General features: G+C 37.0%; 1 protein-coding gene across 1 annotated transcript in view; it reads left to right on the forward strand.

The window, feature by feature from the left end:
• Positions 1 to 23,577, forward strand: part of Ctnna3 (catenin alpha 3) — a 1,414,880-nt gene that overhangs the window by 854,763 nt on the left and 536,540 nt on the right. Inside the window, exon 15 of the mRNA XM_036167773.1 lies at positions 7,124 to 7,216. Within this exon, the coding sequence (XP_036023666.1) occupies positions 7,124 to 7,216 (93 nt within the window). The remainder of the gene's footprint in view (positions 1 to 7,123; positions 7,217 to 23,577) is intronic.

The raw sequence follows: 23,577 nt of genomic DNA on the forward strand, positions 1-23,577 counted from the left end.
AGGTCCTGGGACTACTTTACCCTTTGCCTCTGGGACCATCATTTCAGCCAAACATCCTAAGAAGTAATAACATAACTATGTGGCTGAATGAATGGGTACTTCTAAAGGTTACTTTACTTGCTAAGTTACATCTGAGCTTGATACACAATAGCATTCATTGCAATCATCTCTCCTGGTGTTCATGATGTCACAGTATTGACTTCTAGTGTAGCTTACCTACTCTATGTGTGGTGTCCCTCAAAAAGTACCCTCCTCTCATTAAATAATAAATATTGGTACCTTTAATACTCTTCAGAGAATAATAGTCCCTCTTTAATCACATTCAATTATAATTGATAAATTGGTGAATTCTTAATTAACATCTTAACTATATGCTACTTATATAACACAATATGTCAACTCAAAATTTAGCTATTCAATCTAACTCTCACTGTCTCCCTCTGATAAAAAAAATTACACAACAATAACAATAAAAAACAAAAATCTTCAGCATTCTTCCTGTTAGAGATTTAGCCAGTGATATTGGACATTGGATAGTTAATGTTTCCAGGAGCTCTGAGAACTTTTGTCTTTCTTTCTCCCTCATTGCAAACTTTTGTGAAATTTCATTCCTTCTAAAATAGGAAGGAAACCCAAATCTGCCTCCTCACTTCCAAGGGCTAAATCTTGATAAGCTCAAAGAATATACCTGGTCAAGCTGATGTCAATAAAGGAAATTAACTCTAATTCCCCACAGCCTTTGTTTCGTCATGTTCTTCCTCCATAGTTGGAAAAAGTGGTACTTACTTTTAATGTCCATAATGCTAAAGAATATAATTATTAAAAATATATAGGACACAGTGATTTATAAGCAAAATGATTCATATCTAGGTGAATGGAGATAAGATTGATTTTCCTTATTCACGGGGGCCAAATAACACTACTTTTAGGATAATTTGCTTGGCGGAAGATTAGAGACAGAGATTCTTTTTCTTTACCTGCTCTCCATCTGATAGGTAGCTAAGTGAGGTTAGGAAGAATGATATATGCAGATAAAGAAGAGGTATCTATTCTAAAAATGGAGATCTGAGTAGATCTATACCCCAGGTCTTGTAGTATTAATATGGTTTTGAAACAAGATGTGAGGAATGGCTTTCAAACAGAATTAACAACTTTCAAGTTAAAGTGGACAAAAAAGTAATTTAGTTTCTTCAAGGACTCAATACTTTTCTGTCCTCAGTGTATCAAATGTTCTCATAAGCACTGAGGGGTTACTGAAGGAGATGTTTATACACACATTTACTCATATTTGCAGGAACTGACACACATGCTTTTTTAAAATGTATGTGAGGTCAAGACAGACAATCCGTCTATGACTAAGTCAGAAATTTGGCCAGAAGGCCCCCTTCTATATTCATGATCACGGTTGTTCATCATTCTTAAACACAATGAAGTTAGTGCATTGGTGTGCAGGTTTTCTAGGTCAACACTGAGAATCGGGGTTCTCTGGTTTCACAACAGAAAATTATTTTGGCTTACTTGGCTAGGAAAATGGGGACCTTATTGAAAGATGGGTGGTTCACATGAGTAAAGTCAAATTGAAAAGTTTAGGATAGGCAGAAACCAGAACTGCTTTAGTAGGAAATGATGGATATGCCCAGCCTAGGAACAAGGGATGATTAGGATACTGACTTGACAGTCACAACCAGATGGCACCACTGGCTTAGATGAAGGGATAATATTTCTACCAAAGTACTCCAGAATGTTGTCACCACAAGGAAGTATTGACTCCAAGTGGATGGCTGGAAATTTCTCTTACACTGATTTTGTTGTTTCTTTAACATTTTTTCTATCATGCTATTATAGACTTTCAGCCCATTGTACTAATCATCAGGAAGAAGTGTATGACCAAGCAAATGAAAATCAACCAAGGTCTAGTGGGTGTATATTTAGATATTGTTGTCATTGGTGTGTGTGTGTGTGTGTGTGTGTGTGTGTGTGTGTGTGTGTGTGTAGCTAGTACATCAAAGTCAACTGGGAATTGATTTTAAAACTAGTACTACATCCTTTAGATCTCTCAGTCAATATATTGAGACACCTTTGCAGAAATAAACTAGACTTTTTGACAGCTATTTACTAGTCATTCTACTATTTCCATTTCCCTTATCCCACAAACTGAGCATTGTTGCTACTACACTTTTTCCATGAGTCCAACATTGTATTATTTATGATACTTGACATTCACTGAGAGAAGCCTCCATTTTCTTATAAAAAGAATGCTATAATTTCAATAATTTTTGGCTGTCCTGCTAGGGGAATACAATTTAGCTCAACACCAAATATTCTGCACCCAGAAGTGTTTACACAGCAGTTAAAATGACCATCTGCCAGGGGAAGATATGCATGAAAATGAAACAGTGACCTTTCTCCCCCACAGAGAGCTAGGATCCATGGTGCTGTAATGAGATGTTATAATTAGCTGTGGGGATTATAGATCCTGAATGAGTGTGGTACAATGGAGATCTCACCAAACATCCAAATGTAGATCCTGCTCTTGAAAAAGGGTAGATCGGGCAAAGACTTGCACGGGAAATTCTTGGTGACAGAATGAATGATGGATGACACACATCACTTCCATTTCAGTAGTCTGAGATGGCTGAGAGGAGGATTATAGAGAGACTTCAAGTGAGACGATATCACAATGTTAAGGTCATGGCATTCTCTACTATTACTATAAACACTCTCTGCCACATTACAGCATAGTGACTATCAAACACAAAGTTAGTCTGTAGAACAGCAGACTTATTTAGGGGTCACAGAGAAAATGTATGATTTCTAAATAACTTTGTATAGCTATTTCTATTTCTTGACACAGGTGAGGCAGTCCTTGGTTTGGAAGGGACAGAACCAGAACAGGTATAGGCTTCTGGAAGGAAAGGTTCCACAACAGGAATTATTCATGATGGACCAGTGGTTAAGTAGTGAAGGTTACCACATTTACTGTCAACTATTAGGACAGATACAATATCCAGTTAATAACGGACATGATGAGAGCACATCACTTGCTGCATTGAATTCGAGCAAGGAGCTGGGGTGAAAAGAATATCAGTAGGAGCACTGAGATCAGGAATTGACTGGTCAGGCTTTGATGTCAGCACTGATGTGTTTGTAGCATACACGGATCTTCTAGATCATATGGCATTGTAAGATCAGAGAAGTCTATAGGGCTTCAAATGTGACCTACATCGTAGATATCAGAGGGTCTGCTAAGAGGTGGAGAGGCCAGAGAGAGGGATACGGACAGAAAACTTCAGTCAGCTCTCAGTGACATGCTAACATGTCCCTGCCTGAAGGTGTTTTGGAAGATTATTGGATAGAATTTTGGTAATTATTTTAATGATATAATTAATCCCTTTTTGGTATAGAAGAGTATTTTGTCATAGCCTTTTCTCTTTATTGGATATGTGATCTTACCCAATATCTTAGGTTTTTGTTTATTTGTTTGTATTATGTAACATAGACTCTGCTTTTCTTAGCTCCGTTATTTCAGTACAAAAGTGTCTGTGAATAGCACACATGCACACCTGGTTCAAAGGCTGTATCCTTTGGTCTGAGTGAGCGGTGTCAGCCTTGTTCATGTTTCCTGTGTGTGGGCCTACTGGTGATTTTTTCCTTCCTTTCAGCCCACTTTAAACTGTCCTTCTGACTTGAGGTAGGGCTCACACACTATTCTACCCCATCTCTGAGTGAGTTCCATCTGGCTCTGTGCCTTGATTTTTGTACTTTTCTTGGGTTAGAGATTTCATTAAATTTCTTTGAGCACCTAAGGCTTAAATTCATAACATTGCTGAGAACCTGAAAGTTCTTTTGTTTCTCTCAGTAGCTGAGAGACAAAATTATGGGGATTCATATGAGCTCGGAGATATTAGATATTATAATAGGATTTGATATTAGACCTTCTCCACACAGTGTCTCCTTTAATTGCTCTAGCACCCTAGTGAGTTAGGTACCGTCATGTTTTTCATAGGTAACAAAACAGAATCAGGGAACTTAATATCTTTCCTGTATTCAGAAGAAATGCCTGGAGTCCTCAGTTTTCCTTAGAGAAGAGAACATTTCTATGAAAATGTGTCACAAAATGAAGCTTTACTCTGATTTGTGAAACACAGTCTAAGTTAGATAAACAAGGATGTCAGATGTCAAAATACCTCAGACTATTTTTACAAGATATTTTATGTGCATGCTGTTTTCTCTGACAAGCTGGGAGTTACATTTATACTGTGCTTGTTTTCCTGAATAGGCACGCAGAACTAATTATTATTGGAAGAAATCTGGCTTTCATTCACACTTTGATGTGATTTTGGAAAACATATTCTGAGTCATTCAAATTCAAACTGTAAAAAGATTTTAGTTTTACCACAAAACCTTTCTTCTTTGTCATAGAATATTACCATTAATTAACCATGTTTGACAAACTCATGACAAAATCTAATAGTTTTAGAAACAGTTTTGATTACATAGAAAGTTGAGTTCACATAGGACAGTAGGGATGATGTTCATATATAACTCCCATCTGTCTGTCTGTTAATCTGTCTGTGTATTGATCTGTCTATCTACCTATCTATCTAATTATCTATCTAATTATCTATCTATCTATCTATCTATCTATCTATCTATCTATCTATCTACCTACCTGCCTATTCAGTGAACAAATGAAGATAAAAATGATCTCATAACCATTATCTCAGCAGACACATTAAATATAAGTCAAATCCAGTTGTTTTGTATAGTCATTGAAGAGTCTTGTAAAAGTGAACTCTACTAATATAAACATAAAGCATTTTGAGATAATGATCCTTGTTATGCATCCATATAATTATTTTTTAATAGCATAAAGGCCAGTAAATGCCCAGACAAGAATATCCACTGTTGTGGAATATTATTTTTAAAGGTGTGTTACATTTGTTTATGCTACAGAATATTATTTTAACTGTGTAAAGGTATGTTACTTTTGTTTATGCTGCATTTGTCTACTGATGTAAAGATGTGTGCTTAATTAAGAAAAGATATGTTTTAGGCAAGGTGAAACAAATGCAATACATCTTTTCATAATTAAACATATCAGAATGACCAATAGCTAGGCAGAGAGAGGGATAGAAAGGGCTGCCAGGCGGTGGTAGGGAACTTGCCTAGCAATCACTAGACCCTGCCTTTGGTCCTCAGCACCAGGGGGAAAAAAGGAGGAAGGAAGAGAATGTCTACATAGCATTAATTTTCTGTAAATTGAAGCTTCAGATTCATTAGCACCCTTCTAATTTATCTACAAAAATTCTACAAAATGTACAGATTTTTAACTTTAATCAGTGCTCAAATTTGTGAAAGTTTCCTATCAGTGAATGAGTTTTGGGAGGTGGGATAGTGGCATAGAAATCATTGCCCTTTGCAAACAATTCACAAATGCACTAATTATGTGTCAGATATGAAAGCTGAGGTATTGTGACCTTCAAGCCAACAAAAGGTCTTTTCAAGTAAGCCATTTTCATGTGTGTTAATAAATTGAACAGTGCCTCTCCATAGCTAAATAATGTATGTCTGCTATTTTGTCACATGTAAGAGCAAACCAGGAGTTGTTTCACCGTTCCCAGAAGTCAGAAAAGCAAGACATGCATCCACTCAAATTCCAGTTCATAGTCTTAAAGTTGTGGCCCAAAGATTCTTTCTGCATATTTGCCATTCCTATACAGGCACACACACACACACACACACACACACACACACACACACACACACACATATGGAAATATGGACAATCTGGAAAATCTCTAAGAAATCATTTTTTAAGGTGGTAAAATGGTATTTCCTTGCTTTGACAGAGACAGTTAATTTTTTTTTTTCATTTTTCTTCATTGAGAAATCTTCTACTCATTCCACATACCACCCACAGATCCCCCCTCCTCCCTCTCCCAAGCCACCCCGCATCTCCACATCCCCCAAATCAAGGTCTCCCATGGGGAGTCAGCAGACCCCGGCACACCGAGCCCAGGCAGGTTCAAGCCCCTTCCCACTGCACCAAGGCTGTTCGAGGTATCACACCACAGGTACTGGATTCGAAAAAATACTCCATCATCCAGTTGAGATGGGTTAGAGAGTAAAGGTATCAAACCTGGAGCTCTGAGACCAGTCCCTACATTCACATGGTGGAAGGAGAAAACCAGCTGCTATAAGTTGTCCTCTTGCTTCCAAGCATACACCAATGGTACTTGCGCTCTTGCATGCATGTGCACCCCACCCCACTAAAGTTTTGTAAAAGAAAAATACTGCTTTTCTTTAGAAACTCCCATGATGTTAGAAAAAGAATTTTAGATAAACTGGGGTTCAAAGGAAAGGAAAGTAATTTCACACCCTTTCTCAAAGTTGTATCATGAGATGAGGAATCTGTAAATTCCAAGATTAGGTAATGGCTATCATGGTAATTATTTAAAAGAACACCCATTTTAGTGGAAGAGCGCATAAGTTTAAAAAGCAGTGGTACAAAATAGATGTGGGTGTCACTAATACTTGAATTAAATTGACTGCCAGAATGTCAGATAGTGTTCATTAAGTTACAGTAGAAAAGCAAGAACAGGAAATAATATTTAATTATCTTATGTTTGTCCAGCTTGGGATCGCAGCATATTTGATGTTGAATAAAACATGAATAAGATACAGCTATGCTTAATGCAACTTAAGTGTGCATAATAGACCTCTGGGAAATAATAAAACAATTACAGTCTTAAAATAAACCACAATCAAAGGAGATTCCAAGAACCTATTAGCATGCAATCCATAGATAAACTTTACCCAGTCCCCTGAGAATGTCTTATTATGGGTTAGATGTTGATAACAAGAGACTATGTAAGGCTTACTGATTTATTCACTAGTATTTCCTCTTTAGGTTGATTCCCGGAGGCTCTCTTTTGTTATTTATTTCAATAGTTTCTCTGAACGATTGTATGAAGGCGATATCAGTGATATTTATAAAACTGTTGCTTGACATTGCATTTTGGGTAAATGTGTGCTTGTTCTTCTTTGTCCACAAGAGCAAACATCTCGGTTTTTCCTCGGTGATCAGAACTAATTGCCATTGTTTTGAATTGTATTACAGGTGGCAAACCTTGCCTGTTCCATGTCAACAAACGAAGATGGGATTAAAATTGTCAGAATTGCCGCAAATCATCTGGAAACCCTGTGTCCACAGGTAGAGCAACTAAGTCAATGTCTTCTATACAGTTATGCTTGATTCTTCATACCTAATTGAGATATATTAGAATATTTGTTATAAACAGGGAGTAGCAAGTTGTTCTCAGATCACGGCCTATTCTTAACCTAGGAAGTAGCTCCTGTAGCTAATTGAGATGGTCCTGTGAGATTTGACATAAGTCTTCATTAAACATCTTCCAGCTGTCTAAGCACCATTGAAAATGGGCACATTCAGTCTGGATAATTAACCTTAAGCCCTGACTCATGCTGCTAAATCCCTTTCACCTCTACTTAAGAAACAAAGGAAAACAGGCTTATTTTGTAGATTTCTAAGGGAAAAATAGTTCTGTACTATAAATCTTAAAATATTATAAGATGAATGGATATTTTTAGTGAAAGGCATTTATTTTACAGATGAGAAAATTTGATATTAGACAAATTAAATTTCACAGATGCTTATCTTAAATTAGTAGTTCTTTGAGTCAGTAAAACAAGATGCTGATAAACCTTTAATAGTTCCAGAAAACCTCTCTGCAACGTTTTCCTATTGCAAACCATGTAAAGTGGTTATTTTGATAAGGGTTGTCGCTTTAGAAATTTAGATTGTAGTTCTTGGTGGTGGCAGTGACTTGTAATTTCAATACTCCTGTGTCTGAGGATCAGAAGTGTGAGGTTAGCATGCCTGAGCTATAGAGAAAGACGGTGTCTGAACACAACCCAACCAATACCAACCCAACCAATACCAACCCAACCAAGCAACCAAAGAAGATATGACTAGTTGAAACTCTTTTCTTGGTAACTGTTCAGTTGTTTCTTAAGGTCCAATAAACAACATAATTTTATGAAATTATTTTAGATCACTAGCTTCCTTGAAGTCATGGATCAGAAGCAATAGTAGGGCAAATATTAAATATTAGGCACACTTAAAAACAGAAAAAGGCTTGCATATGCACTTCTATGAGGATCACAAACAGTGTAAGGAAAACTCGTTAAATGCTTGATTTGTCTTACTGACAATTTCATTTCTAACACTATTGAGGGAAGAGTCAAGGTGTCTGTTTCTTTGGAATTAATGTCAAGTAACAAAAAGAAGGCGGGAGTAGCCAGCCAGCAGCAATGGTCTTCCAACTGATCATCAGTTTTCTATAGGAGCTTGTGGAGAACCAGGTATTGCAGTAAGGTCTCTAAAGTTGTTGAATCCATTGAACGAACATCAGTGGTTTACATAGGTTCTCATGTCGGACTGGTGGCCATCACTCGATTCTGTTGCTTTATGGAGTCTCTTTTCAGTATAAAGACTGTTAAATATGTTATTGGGTTTAACTGTCTATTTCCTGGTTATTGGGGAGACTATGCTTTCACTCACAGTTCTGAGTAGTTAGCGTTCTAATTTTGTAACTTGCCTATTTCCTTGCTCATTTTAAAGGGGGAAAAGACTTAAAATGAATATTCTTAGGTATTTTCTTTGAATATAATGTATTAAGATCATAACCATACCCTAATCAATTTCTACTCCAACTCCTCTTGGACTCCTACTATATCATGTTCCCCACTATATTATTCTTTCTTCCCTCTCCTTCCTCTTCCTTTCCTCTTGAGTCTTATGTGTAGTGCATGTGTGTGGATGGGTGTAACCTCATCCTATGAACCATGAGCAACCCACCATGAACTATCACCAAAGAAAATTGACTCTTTTGCTCTCCATAGACATAACCTGCTAAAAGCTCCTCGGTCAGGAGCGGGGCTTGGTGAACTTCCCTCACACACGTCAGGGTATTGACTAAGTTAATCTTATGAAGGGGTTATGAAGACAACCATAGCTTTAGTGAGTTCTGCCGTGTCCAGAAGACATGGCTGTACCACATTCCTCTCCAGCTGCTGGCTCTCATAGTCTTCCCACCACTTTTTCAACAATGTCCCCCGAGTCACTGGGAGTACATGTCCCAGTTATTACCAAGCAGTCACTTATTCTCCTCAATTTGACACATTGTGAGTCTCTGTATTAAGCACCAACCATTACATTAAGAAACTGCTCTGGTGAGAGGTGAAGGATGTAAGGATTTATGTTAATAAAGGTATGTATTTAGAGGGTTGACTTTGATACTATATCTCTTTCTTTGATGTTTTGCTCATTTAGAGTATATCTATTGTACATGGCATTGTATCTCATAAGAATATTTCAGATAAGTGTTTGTTGTACTTCGACCCCATTACCCCAGGGCTTTCTATGACTTCCATTATTTCCTTTCCAAGTCCTATTGGTCTCCTTAATTTCCCTAGACAGTTTTACATCTACTTTCCTATATTATATGCATACATGATTTTATGTCTCAACAGAGAATTTAGAGCCCCCAAGTGAAAAAAAAAACACATATAATGTTTGTCCTTCTGAGTCTGACTTAACTCACTTAGTGTGATATTGTCCAGTTGCATCATTTTATGCAAATGACATAGTTTTATTCTTCTTTATTGCTCAGTAAAATTATAGTGTGTTTTTATATACATACATATATGCACACATGTCTACATATGCCTGTATGTATATAGAAATGAAATGATTGTTTTCATTTTCTCCCCTTTCATAAAATTTTCAGGAATAACTCACAAATGTCATAAAAATCATGTAATAATTTTCAAATAAAATGTTAAAGTATTTTGTAGTATAATTAAGTTATTGAATATTTCTCTCAACCAGCATATTTTATATATGTAGCATATAAATATGTAATATGTATGTTTATATACACACATCCCTTTAATCAATTTATATATCCTTTATGGATTCTTTTAATTTGTATTATTTATTTTAAAATTCCACAATTGAAAATTGTCTTTAACATGCTGATGGCCTCCAAAATTTATTAGGCCAGTTAAACCTTTCCTTAAAGAGTAGACTTACATATCTGAATTTATACAGGTCTCTGCATTTTGAAACCTAGAAAGTATACAGTGTTTAAAATACCCAAAATGAGATTCCACATCCCTCCATGCCTTCTTCATCTGGTTTTCCTTGGTTCAGTTGATGATATAGCCCCTTGTTTACTTCAGTGAGAAGTTTGTGTGCGTGTGGAAGGATTTACTCTTTCAGCCAATACTCATTGAATAACTACTCTGTGGAAAGCCCTGCCTGTATATTTGGAGAGAAAATGCCTAAGAATTTATCCCCTGAACTCAGTGGAAAGGCAATATCTAAGGCTGTTCAATCAATATTTATTCAGCATATAAGGGGAAGGTAGGTTTCTAGCATGCCAGAAAGACATTCCATGTTGATAAAGAGTAGAGAGCCTTTTGTTAACATGTTGTGAAGGTTTGCTTAATGTCAGGCATCTTATTGGTTGATAAGGTAAAGATGCCATTAGTTTTGGTTATATCTGATTAATATAAATATGCTAGTTAAATGCTGATTAGAGTAGATATATTAATTACTGATGAGACATTGACTAACTAGCTGCAGTTATGTGCTCTTTACCTCATTCATGTCAATGAGTCATTAGTAATTTGAGTAAAATTCCAGATTTATCTGAGGCAGTGTCACATTGTATAGGGCTGCCAGGACTGGAGTTTGCTTTGTAAACCATCTGGCCCCAAAGTTGTGATCCTCCTGCTTCTGCCTCCCAAATGATGGGGATTACAGATATGTGGCACCATGCCCAGCCTTGATTAGTTAGCTTATAAGAGGATAAAGGAACTGTTTTAGCTGAAACCAGTCTTTTCCAAAAATCTTAATGTTATAAAACATGCATTAAAATTAATTATGTAATACAATAGGTATAAATCTTGCATCATTGGTACCAGTTACTGTAAATCTAATTGAACAGAGATGGAATGGAATAGACAGATGTTGAAAACGGTCCAGGAATGGAGTTGTATGAGAATTCTGAGCACTGGTGAGAAAACAAAGTGTCATGTGACCTCAGTTTTTTTTTTTTTTTTTTAGCTAAGGATCGAACCCAGAGCTTTGTGCTTGCTAGACAAATGCTCTACCACTGAGCTAAATCCCCAACCCCTCAGTTTTTTTGAAAACACTGAACTGTTCTCAGAATGCATTTTCATGCTCTTTCCAGGTGTAGTGGATAGGAGTGAGTTAATTTCAGCTGTTGTTACTCATATGCCTACATGGAAAGTCATGTTTCTGCCAAATGTGTCTTGTTCTTGTGACTGAACACCTTACTCATGTGATTATACTCTCAGAGTATAAATTGTCTGATGCTCTGAATAAAGTTTGCTATTACATGAGACTTTAATATGCCTCGCCCAGGTTCATGCCACCAACTAGAGTGGTAAACATACAGGCACTAAGAAAATCCTGACTCTCAGAAATACCAGATAGTAGTTGTTTCAAAGTAAGTCAACAGCATGGGAGACTTTTAAAAAACTAATATGATTTAACATGTTTTAATCAAAGAATAAGTTCTAAAAGGATCCCTAAGCTTCTCTGAATTTTAAATTGATTTTTAGAATATTTTATGTTTTATGCATATTTGTATTTTGACAGCATATATATCTGTACATAACACACATGCTTGAGACCAAAGGAAAGTATTGGAGACCCTGGAACTAGAGTTACAGATGGCTGTGAGCTACCACATGAGACCTTAGAATAGAATCCAGGTCCTCTAGAAAAGCAGCAAATTCTCTTAACTACTGAGCCATTTCTGAAGTTTCTGAAGTTGACTTTTAAAACTAGATATTATATACTTTGCTTATACTATGCATCCTGGAATTTGGGATTAGTATACCTGGAGTATAATCCAATTTGTGTGTGTGTGTTAGTGTGTGTGCATGTGTGTTGTTTTATAGCTTTGCACTTTGGCAATATCAATTAGAATACAAAAATCACATATCATTTGGACATTAACACAACTATTGGATATTCATGAATACACATATATGTATATATGTTTACGAAATGTATGAGTAAATTTTAACACAAAATCTTGCATATTGAGTAATCCTAGATCCAAATTAAATGTCTGTTGTCACTGAATTAAGAAGTAAGTCAGCTTACCTGGAGGTTAGTTGCTTCTTTAATTGTTTGGAGATCTTCTATCCAAAAGGTAGAACCATTAAAAAATAGGTAAATTGATTCTGGAGTGAGTGGGGATTAACCCTAAGTAGAAAGATCTGACAGCATGACACCACTTTGTTCCTATTTGCTAAGTCTGGATGAATTCCCCTTGGACTACACATATTAAATCCTTCTCTTTCCCATGGTGCTTAAACTACTATAACTAAAATGTTTCATTACAGGTGACTTGCTTTAGAGGAGGATTGTTGCTTGCGGCGTGTTTAGCAGACAGTGTCTGAAATACTGACAAGTCTTGAAACTGAGTTGTATGTAAATCTCATGAAAGCAACAGAAAAAATTTCAGCCAAGAAAACATAAGCATTAGAGACACATGTTCACTGTCATCAAGTCTTCAAAGGGCTCTAAAATGAGAGACTGTTTCTGACAGGCCCCGAGGGGCACAGCTACTGAATGTAGAGGAAGATACATTTCAACTCAGCATAGAGACAAGACTGGTAATGGGGTCATTCTAACTTAAGTTTAACTAAAGACGGGCTCTTGGTGTCATAGACATCATAGTCATTTGGCTAAGGTAGATGACTACTTGACCATATGACCATGCAGAATGTACAAGTCTAGAGGATTTCCAATATTGTTTCTGAGATCCCCTGAAGGAGCAGCCTTGCATATAGAAGGAGGAAATGTGATCTGGATGATAGTAATACTGAGGTACTATATGTTTGAACAAGTATACCTGAACTAGTCTAAGCATAAATGGGTAAACTATCATTAGGTTTCAACTGTTTATGTTCTTGAAAAATTCAGTATTAGTTTCTAAAATTACTTATGTGTGTTTCAGGAAGGGGTTGAGCATATGGGTGTGGTGTTTAAGGAGGCTAGGATAGAGTGTCACATCTCTAGAACTGGAGTAATAGGAGATAGTGACCTACCTGACTCTCTAGAAGAGTGGCATCCACTCTTAACCACTGAGCCATCTCTCCATATTTCTCCATACCCCAATAATTTAATTTTAACAAATGACTTGTAGGAATATATATGAAATGTACCACCAGTGTTTCCCCTTCATTCTCTAGGGGTTATGAAAACTCCATTTTCTTTTTTTAAGAAAAATTTTTCATTCATTTTACACACCAGTCAAAGATCCCCCTCTCCCTTCCTCCCACTCCCTGAACCTTCCCCTCCCAACCCATCCTCCACTGCTCCCAACAAGAAGCCAAGTCTTCCCATGGGGAGGCACATCCAATAGAGGCAAGTCCAAGTCCTTCCTCTTGCCTCAAGGCTAATGGAGGTGTCCTATTATAGGTAGTGGGCTTCAAAAAGCCCACTCATGCACCATGGATGGATTCTGATCCTACTGCCAGGGGTCCCCCAAGCAGATCAAGCTATACAATTCTCTTGCCATACAGAAGGTGTAGTCCAGTCCCATAAAGGCTCCATAGCCACTGATCCACTTTCATATATCTTATTAGGATTTCCATCACTTTGATTAGAAAATGAAGTTTTCTGGCACAGTTTGGTTTGGTCATCTCTACAGGTTTCCCCATTATTATTTTGATGTACTTGCTCTTAGAACCCCTCCTCTCTCTCTTTGACTGGACTCCTTGAGCTCTGCCTGATATTTGGCTGTGGATCTCTGCATCTGCTTCCATCAGTAATTGGAGAAAAGCTCTGTGATAGACAGTTAGGGTATTCACCAGTCTGATCACTGGGGTAAGCCAATTCAGTTCAGGCACCCTCTCTGCTATTTCTAGTAGTCCACATATACTACATGTTGGCTTTTCCATGTCTAGGTTGGTATTTTGGATTTCCAGTTTAAAGGAAAAACAGAAAAACAATGAATTTTTTATGACATGGTGAACTATTGCCTCTTACTGACATATTAAATAAAAGCCAAGTACATTGCACCATACCAAAGACATCTTCAAAAGAATTTTCATTTTGGGAGCTAGAGGTATAGCATACAGATGTTATTAAGAGTTATCTCTGAGAATGAGAGTCTTTAATTTAAAAAAAAAATAATGAAAAACTAGGATATTTTCCTTATGGAGAATAGACTCTATCAGGAAGCTGCTCACAAGTGCTTAAATTTTGCAAATCTAATCATGTTTTACAATCTTGTTCTAATTTCAGTCATACCTAGTGCAACATTGTTGTTTCTCCATCTGTCCTTCTGATGAAATTGTACCCAATGACTCAACATACCTACAGAGCTTCAGGTGGCTCTGATATTTTTTTAGAGATGTGGTTAGACATAAGAGGCAATGTTTTACAAGTGACTTTTGGGGAAAGGTTTCAGGTGGTGGTAAGTAGGGAAGGAAGTTTTTTATTTTATACATAGAATCTTGGAATAGAAAGGCTGTTTAATTGAGAGTAGGTATGCAGTGAAGGTTGTATATTTACACATGGAAAAATATAAGATCTGTGAGGGTATGGACTTTGTCTGGCTGATGAGTCTTGATACTAATGACAGATAATAAACAATAGGTAACTGAAATATATATTTTTTATTTTGTTTGTTTGTGTGTGTGTTTGTTTGTTGTGTATATGTAGAGGAGAGAGGAAAACTTTCTGGAATAAATTCTTTCTTTTCACCATGTGGGTTCCAGGGATTGAATTGAGATTGCCAGATTCGGCTGCAGGAGCGGGGGGGGGGCTCTACCTGGAGAGCCATCTGACAAGCCTCAAGTGGTGGATGCTTAGTGTGTGTATATTGCATATTGATCATGCTTCAGTGCAGTTTTGTTGTCTCGTCACTGTTGTGCTAAATATGTTCGAGAAATTAAGGTTAAAATGTCTCAGTGTTTCCCATTCCCCTTCATTCTCTGGAGGTTATAAAAACTATATTTTCTAATTAAAGTGATAGAAGTCCCAATATGACACATTGTCCACTGACATGCCAGCCATGGGAAGTGATTGGTGTTATCCTCTTCTGAGTGGATGGGATAGCTTAATTGCAAGCTAATTTTGGTTGGGTTGTGATGTGTGATTCTATATAGCATATGCTTCAGTAAGGGCATTGGACTAATAAAATGGGAACAAAATTTGTTTTTATCTATTTGATGATGAGCAAACACTATGATACCTGAGAATTGTAAGCATTCAATTTTCTAAATTTTTGCATTAGGGGGAGCAAATAAATTTCTGTCTTTGAGAGCTGATGACAGGAGTTTTGCTTGTACCTAAACATCAGGTTCATGAAAATCAATGTGAAATAAGTTCATCCTTCAGTGGTTCCAAGTTGTAGCCATGAAAGCAATCATGGGACTTCTATGTTTTATTTTCTTTTCAGATAATTGAATAAAATACTCTGCGATTTTGGACATAGTCATTTGAGGTTATAAGAAGTATAAAAAAGAAACAATTTTATTTTATATTTGTTTGTAATTTAATGTTTAATCACCATTACTAATGAAGATTATTTGAGATCACAAATAAAGGTTAGTTCTTTCCCAGTGATGTCATGAAGTTTGGGCAAAGAAAGAGTACCAGTGTGGTGGTAGGAGGATGCTGGCTTCCTAAGTTTGGATGTAAATGTCTGTCTCTGTACTGCTCATTCTCTGTCTCTCTCTCTCTGTATCTTCTCCTGGCTGCAGTCAGAGCACCCTTCTTATGCTCTGAGGAATACTACTTTCAGCAAATACATATCAGACTTCTGGGAGCATCCATGACACTGGAATGAGTTGGCCAAGGAGTAGGGATTCATTGGTTACTTACTAGGGAAACGTTGAAGAATATGTCTTAATGTCTGAGGAAGTGTCTTCTGGAAAAAGAAACACAATTGTGCCCCCAAAAATTCAAGTGGGGAAAAATTTATTGATGAATCAAAAAAGAAACATCCTACATTATGATTTAGCATTAAGGCCAAGACAGTAATTTTAGCGTTAACTACAAATCAGAGAAGACACCCTTCTTTGACTCATAAAATTAAGTATAGGCATAGCAATAATATTACTGTAAGTACCAGCAGTGTAATGCTGAGATGTTAGCATTCATGTGCTAACAAATACAAGCAACATTCTAGTCATGTAGGAAAAGTTTATCATAGGAAGTTTATCATAAGGAGAGAGAATGTATTAAGCACAAAATAGCATTCCAGAGAGAGATAGGATGAAATGGCATAGGAATTATAGAATGTTTCATGTTGGGAGATTCACAGAAAAATGACATTTTCTATAGGTCTTAAAAGATAAGTAAGAGTTAGACGTTTGGGAAAACATAAAAAGGAAATTCTAAGCAGAGGAGATGGAAATTTATAACAGCAAATGACAAACATGTGTAATTGAATCTATCTATGCCACATTATTTTTTAGCATGAGAGATCTTGACATTTTAGATACAATTTTTTTTTGTTATATGAAATTGTCACAGTTGTGAGATTTGAAATATCAGAAAACTCACCATCAATAATAAATTTGAAAACATATCTATGCTAAGCCCAGTGTTTGTAATTTTAAAATATGCATTATTATAATTATTATATTAAATTTATATGAGTCTTTATGCTGTAGTAGAGGGGCAAGTACACATGCCATAGTACATGTGTAGAAATTGTAGGATAATTTTATAGAATTTATTTTCTCCTTCTCTCTAAGGATATAGGTTGTTAAGCTTTATGCTAATGACTAGGTTTTCATTCATTCATTCACTCATCATTTATTCTAAATATAACAAAATAAAATGTATTAATATAAAATAAAAGCTATCATGTTGAAGGTGAACAAAAAAAACCAACAGAAGGAAGAGAGCCTAAGAGACAACACAAGAATCAGAGACCCACTCATTCTCACACTAAGGTATCCATGGAAACGCTAAACTGGAACCCATGATATACATGCAGTGTACCTGGTGCAGCCCTATGCATCCTGCTTCAGTCTCTGTGAGTTCACATGAGCTTTGCTCACATAAACTTAGAGACCTTTATATTCTTGATATCCTCTATCCCCTCTGGCTCTTACATTATTTTTACTTCCTTTTCTGTGGGTCCCCTGAGTTCTGAGAGGAAGGATTTTATGGATACATTCTATTTAGGGCTCCATTCATTCTCTGGGTAATGTCTGGCTATGGGTATCTATATTTCTACAAGAGGAAGCTTCTTTGATGATGGCTGAATAAGGCACTGATCTATGAGTATAGCAGAATATTATTAGGAGTCAATTTATCAGTATTTTTTACACCAGAATTATTTTGTTTTGCGCTAGGTCCCTGGGCTATGGTAATCTCAGGTCATCCAAGTAGTATTGAGTTTGGGTTTCATCTCATGGAGTGGGCCTTAAATCAGATCAGTTATGGATTGGTTACTCCACAAGCTTTGTGCCACCATTGCCCTAGAGCAGTGGTTCTCAACCTTCCTAATGTTGTGACCCTTCAATACAGTTCCTCATGTTGTGGTGACCCCCAACCATAACACTATTTTGCTGCTACTTCATAGCTACAGATTTGCTACTGTAATGTAAATATGAACCATGATATAAATATCTGGTATGCCGGATATCTGATTTGCAACCCCCAAAGGTATCACAACCCACAGGTTGAGAACCACTGCTAGCATATTTGCAGGGAGTCCATCCGAACAGATAATCCTTTTGTGGCACCGTCTTAGTATTTATGTTTCTATTCTGATAGCATTCTGAGTACCTTCCGATACCAAAGATTTTGGAACATAGGGTTGTAGGCTCTATATAGGTACCAACTTGACATTTCCATATTAATGTGCTATTTAGGTATTGTTTTCAGCAATAGAAATCTGCTGTGAGTTTTTGAAGAGCAACCTATAGCCTTGGCAACAGTCTGGGTTGTTTGGGGATTTCTGTGGGATCCTTTTGGCCAACAACTCAAGGTGTCACCCAAGCCAGGTACTGCAATCTTAGTTTGGTGACAAGAGTTGGGCAGTAGAGACTCTGTCTCTCCAATTTGACAATTTAGTTTAGATCACCTTTGTATATGTATGTATTTTGGGGAAGTTTCTATTGTATTAGGTTTCCATACTATCCCTAAAATGCCCCTTAATTTTACTGTCTCTCTCCATACTTCTGCCCACAACCCCTTTCACCACTTCACTAGATCCTTCCATTCCACACCACCCTATCTAGCCAAAAATATCAACTCTAGTTCCCTTTCATTATGAGATCAATCTGTTCTCTCTAGTCCCTTACTTCATAACTATTCTCTATGGTTCTATTGATTTTAGCTTGGTTATTATTGACTTAACGGCTGATACCCACATATAAGTCAATGCACACCATATTTGTTTTTCTGGGTCTGGGCTACTTCACTCAGTATAATTTTTTCTAGTTCCTATATCCTATGTATTTTTATTGGGGAACTGAGACTGTTGATGTTGAGAGAGAGTAATGACCAATGATTGTTTATTACTGTTTTTTAATGGTGGTGTTGGTGTTTGTGTGTGTGTGTGTGTGTGTGTGTGTGTGTACACTTCCCTTCTTTTGACTTTACTGGTCTGAGATTGTTTATTCCCTAAGATGTTAGGGGACTGGACCTGCCTGTACTGAATCCACCAAATTTAAATGAATCCCCAGGGGAGTCTTGGCCCTGGAGGAGATGGGAATGGAGGGGAGGGGATGGGGGGAATGTGGGGGCAGGGGCGGGACAGGGGAGGACAGGAGAACCCATGGCTGATGTGTAAAATTAAAACACAAATATAATAAAAAAGTTAATAAAAAAGAAGGTAAACCTTAACCTAAAGATATTTACTACACAAGACATTTTAAATATAATATAGTTTTAAAACTTGAGTTTTTTTCTGTGTAGTTAGGGGGTAATGTTTAAACCCAAAATGTTTGTTGACAACACTATTTTTAAGTATAAAACTGAGAGAAATATATACTTGAACCATTATATTTGGCCAAATAGAGAATGCCTATGGCTGTTTCTCCTAAGAACTCTGTCTTGGGGATGAAGATGAACACCACTAGTGACCCAGCATCCCAAAAAGTTCTACACCCTGTTATGACAACTTTGCTGACCTGAGGACCTCACACAAATCCAAACAATAGTTTATTCCTTTCCTTGTGCTATGACAAACAGGGAAAATTGTAGCCTGTAGCTTGAAGATGCTGGGTACTCATTCCATGTGTTGTAACTGACAGTGCCAGTGACCTCCAAGCCCCAATTGAAATGCAGAGCCTTGCTGCATTCTCATTAAGAAGGGAGAGTGTTGACTCCATATCACACCGAACCAAAAGGTCAAGACTGGCCAGCGACCTCTAAACTCTTGAAGTATGATTTAGTTAAGACAGCATCTCTGGAAATTCAGTGTCACAAGGATAATGACACATATCTAAAACTACATATGCTGAATGTAGTGACACATGCCAATCATCTAAGTACACAGGAGCTGGGGTAGCAGAGCACAATTTCAGTCTGCCCTCAGCTACATGAAAAGACCCTGCCTCATCACCATCATTATCTATAACAAAAAGAACAAATGTGCACAAACTGTTACTATAAATTAGTAACAGTTTTATTTTTCATTTGACTATTTTTGTTTCTGATTTAATGTTATTGTTGTAGATGATGTTTAGTAAAGTAAAATTTTGCATGATTATGCATCCTCCAGGAATGTGTAACAGGCAGAGACAACTTCAGGCAGAGGAACCACTAACCAGAGAGAAGGCAGAAGACAGTGTGCAGGAACAAAGATAGAGAAATAGAACTTCTTGGGGGGTCCAGAAACTGAGATCACGCCTATATAGAAAGGATAATGTTGTTTTGGGGGAAGGAATAAGAGGTAAAATATTGTTTCTAGAGAGCAGCAAGGAAGGGACCAATACAGGTTCATATTTAAAGGATGAATGTCTGTTTTATCCCACTTTTTAAGAAAGATCATCTGTATCACACAACAAAATTCAATTCTACATAATGAAGGATAAAATACAAGTTAAGTACATCAAAACACACTTTCCCTTTTATCTTATTCTTTAAAACTGCATTAAAGCCAAAGTGTCCTTCAGAATATGCAAATAATTTCTGAATATATAGGTTCCTTCTTTCTATATGGGTACCGTCTTTCTGTTGTAGATAAGATACAATATATGTTCCCTCTTACATCCACGTTAGGTGATAGCTTTCTTTAGATCATGTAGTTACACATTTCATATTTACAAAAGTGTTCTTGCATATAAATGCCTTTAGACATTTTGTGAATAAGGATGAGTTTCAAAATTGTTAGGCAGGTTGTGTAAGGTTAAGGATTTAAAAAAAATAAATCCTTTAAGACTTGATAACCAACAGTCATCTTAATTTTAGAGTTAACCAGGAAGTTTCATTTATTTATAATTCTTTATTGTAAGCATGAGATGTTTAGTGTTTCTCTTTATTGTCTAAAAAGTTATAAAGAATTTATCACAGGGATTTTTAATTTCAACATTGGGTGTGTGATTCATTTTGGCTTTCTATAATAGGCCTTACTATTTCCTTAAATTAGCATGCATTAGGGAAACACCATCCTGGAAGGTCATGTGTATTGTCTAAGAAGGTATAGCAACCAGGGTCAAAGAAGCTTGGAGTGTAATTCTTGTCTTCTAAAATCATTTACCATGTTTGTTTTGGTGACAATTACCCCTTGAGACAAAAATTTGAGTAGATTAACATGTTAACTCTGCTTTTCCTATGCAATATTTTCAAAGTTTTAAGAGTTCTCAAAGTTCTGATTTAAAATTTAGATAATTCTACTCTGTTTGAGTACATACCATGTTAGTAGAATTCTCTAAATTTTAAATCAGAACTTTGATGTAAAACAAAGATGACTAGACTACTACACAACTCCAGGGAAGCTACCTAGAAAACGGGACCCTAGGAAAGACACAGGGATTGCCCAATGACAGAGAAATGGATGAGATCTACATGAACAACCTGGACGACAGTGGGAGTAATAAAGGGCAAAGTTTGAGGGAAAGAAAGCTTAGGGGAGCAGGAGATCCCAGCTGGATCAAGAACAGAAAGAGAGAACAAGGAATAACAGACCATGATAAATGATGACCACATGAGAACAGGAATAGGCAGAATGCTGGAGAGGTCCCCAGAAATCCACAATGATATATCTTCTGTAGACTGCTGGCAATGGTCGAGAGAAAGCCTGATCTGACCTAGTCTAGTGATCAGATGGCCAAACACCCTAACAGTCGTCTTGGAACTCTTATCCAATAACTGGTGGAAGTAGATGCAGAGATCCTCAGCCAGGCCCCAGGTGGAGCTCTAGGAGTCTAATTGTCGAGAAAGAGGAGAGACTGTAAGAGTGTGAATTGTTGAGACCAAGATTGGAAAAGCACAGGGACAAATAGCCAAACAAATGGAAGCACATGAATTATGAACCAAAGGCCTTGGAGCCCCCAGCTGGATCAGGCCCTCTGGATAAGTGAGACAACTGAATAGCTTGAACTGTTTGGGAGATATCCAGGCTGCGGGACCTGGACCTGTCCTTAGTGCATGAGCTGGCTGTTTGGAACCTGGGGCTTACACAGGGACACTTTGCTTAGCCTGGAAGGAGGGGACTGGACCTGCCTGTACTAAATCTACCAGGTTTAAATGAATCCGCAGGGGAGTCTTGGCCCTGGAGGAGATGGGAATGGAGGGGAGGGGTTGGGGGGAAGGTGGGGGCAGGAGCGGCTGGGGGGAGGACAGAGGAACCCATGGCTGATGTGTAAAATTAAAACACAAATTTAATAAATTTTAAAAAAGGAAAAAAATGAATGGCAAAAAAAAATTAGAGAATTTACTGTAGCTGGGTCTAAAGGTTCACATTCCAAGCAGTTTTGGGCTCCCTTTTAATGCAATTTATGCATGGTATTAGAAAGAACAATTTAATTAAGCTTAAAAGATTGGATTACTGGAACTATTTGGTTTATTTTGTTTTAAATTGTCTTTCATATAATATCTCTCACCTCAAATCTATAGAAATATACTTCAGTTCTATTCTGTTTTCATATAGACTCTCATTTTGTACTTCAGGATAGCTTCAAACTTGGGATTTTAGGCATGCAATATCACATTTAATTTTCACAACTACCATCTTGAAATAAAATTCACTTCCTAACACTGGATCACTCATCACTGAAATGATTAAAACGAATGCGTCTATCCTGTTACATAAGAAAACTAGTTTCTATCTTAGTAACTGTACTAATCTAAGAGTTTGTCAAGTTTCATCTCCTTTCTAATTCGCCTTTATTAGTAGTTTCTTCATCTCCAATGACGCCATATAATTTTAAAGAGTTCTTTTTCCTAAAATGTTGTCATTAAACACACATGAATGATTGGATATGAAATAAATCTTTCAAGATTTTATTTTTGTTTTTGAGTAGCATAAGGACCCCAAAGCAATGTGTGCTTACTCTCTGTTACAGAGAGCTGCTGACGAAGCTTACACGATGTTTGTGAATGACACAGGCTGGAAAACTCACTTTAATTTGAACTGAGTGTTCATTGGGAATGAACAAGAATGTTGGGAAATCCTTGCTTTTAAACCTTCTCATTTATTTTCCAAACACTTTTCTATAATGAAAAGAAGGAAACAAGAATAAAGGAGGAACGAGGGGGGGAGGGAGGAAAAATCATGCTGCATGTTTATAGAGCTCTGCAGTAGCGAAGGACTTGATTGCCATTGAACTTCCCTTTGCCCCCTTGTACAGCAACTCAAGAGTCCACTTGTACTTTCCAAGTAGCATTGAAGGAGACATTCAGTAGGTAATCAAATAATAGGTCAGCTGTTTTAGGAAAAGAGTCTTTGGCTTTCAAACAGGTCTTATGTCAATCTGAGAGAAGGGCTTTGGATAGGAAATCTTACTATAATTTGAAGGCATGGTAAGAGAAAAGAGTTAGAAATACAAATATCAGAGCTCATGACAAGACAACTGCCTATTAACAGGAAGAATTTTTTTTTTTTATTTCATTCCTAAGTAGAATCCTATGTCTGCCTTGGCGGGGAAGGAAAGTCTCTGTAATAAAGCTTCATTGGTAAGTTAATTAGGACATACCAACCGCCTCCCTGTGGTAGTCATTACTTCTCTGTGCTGAATATACTACTGGCTGCCAGTATGTAAGAGTTTCTGCCAAAGGTTTCCTATAAACCATGAGATTCTAAGACAAATAAATGAAAGCCATTCTGAACAAAAATATAATGAGGTCAATGTAGGCATTTGTTCCCAATTTTTAAATAGAGATTTCCAAACAAGTAATTACTTGAACCATTTCATTGAGAGATATTCTATCCATCAGTCATTCTGTGAATCTTCACTGAGGAGACACATAGAAGATTCCTTGCTAGGCATTGCACATGTGTAGCTGTGAGTTTCGCCTTCTATGTGAGCATCCTT

The sequence above is a fragment of the Onychomys torridus genome, chromosome 18 (genome assembly GCF_903995425.1).
Source record: "Onychomys torridus chromosome 18, mOncTor1.1, whole genome shotgun sequence".
Taxonomy (NCBI): Eukaryota; Metazoa; Chordata; class Mammalia; order Rodentia; family Cricetidae; genus Onychomys; species Onychomys torridus.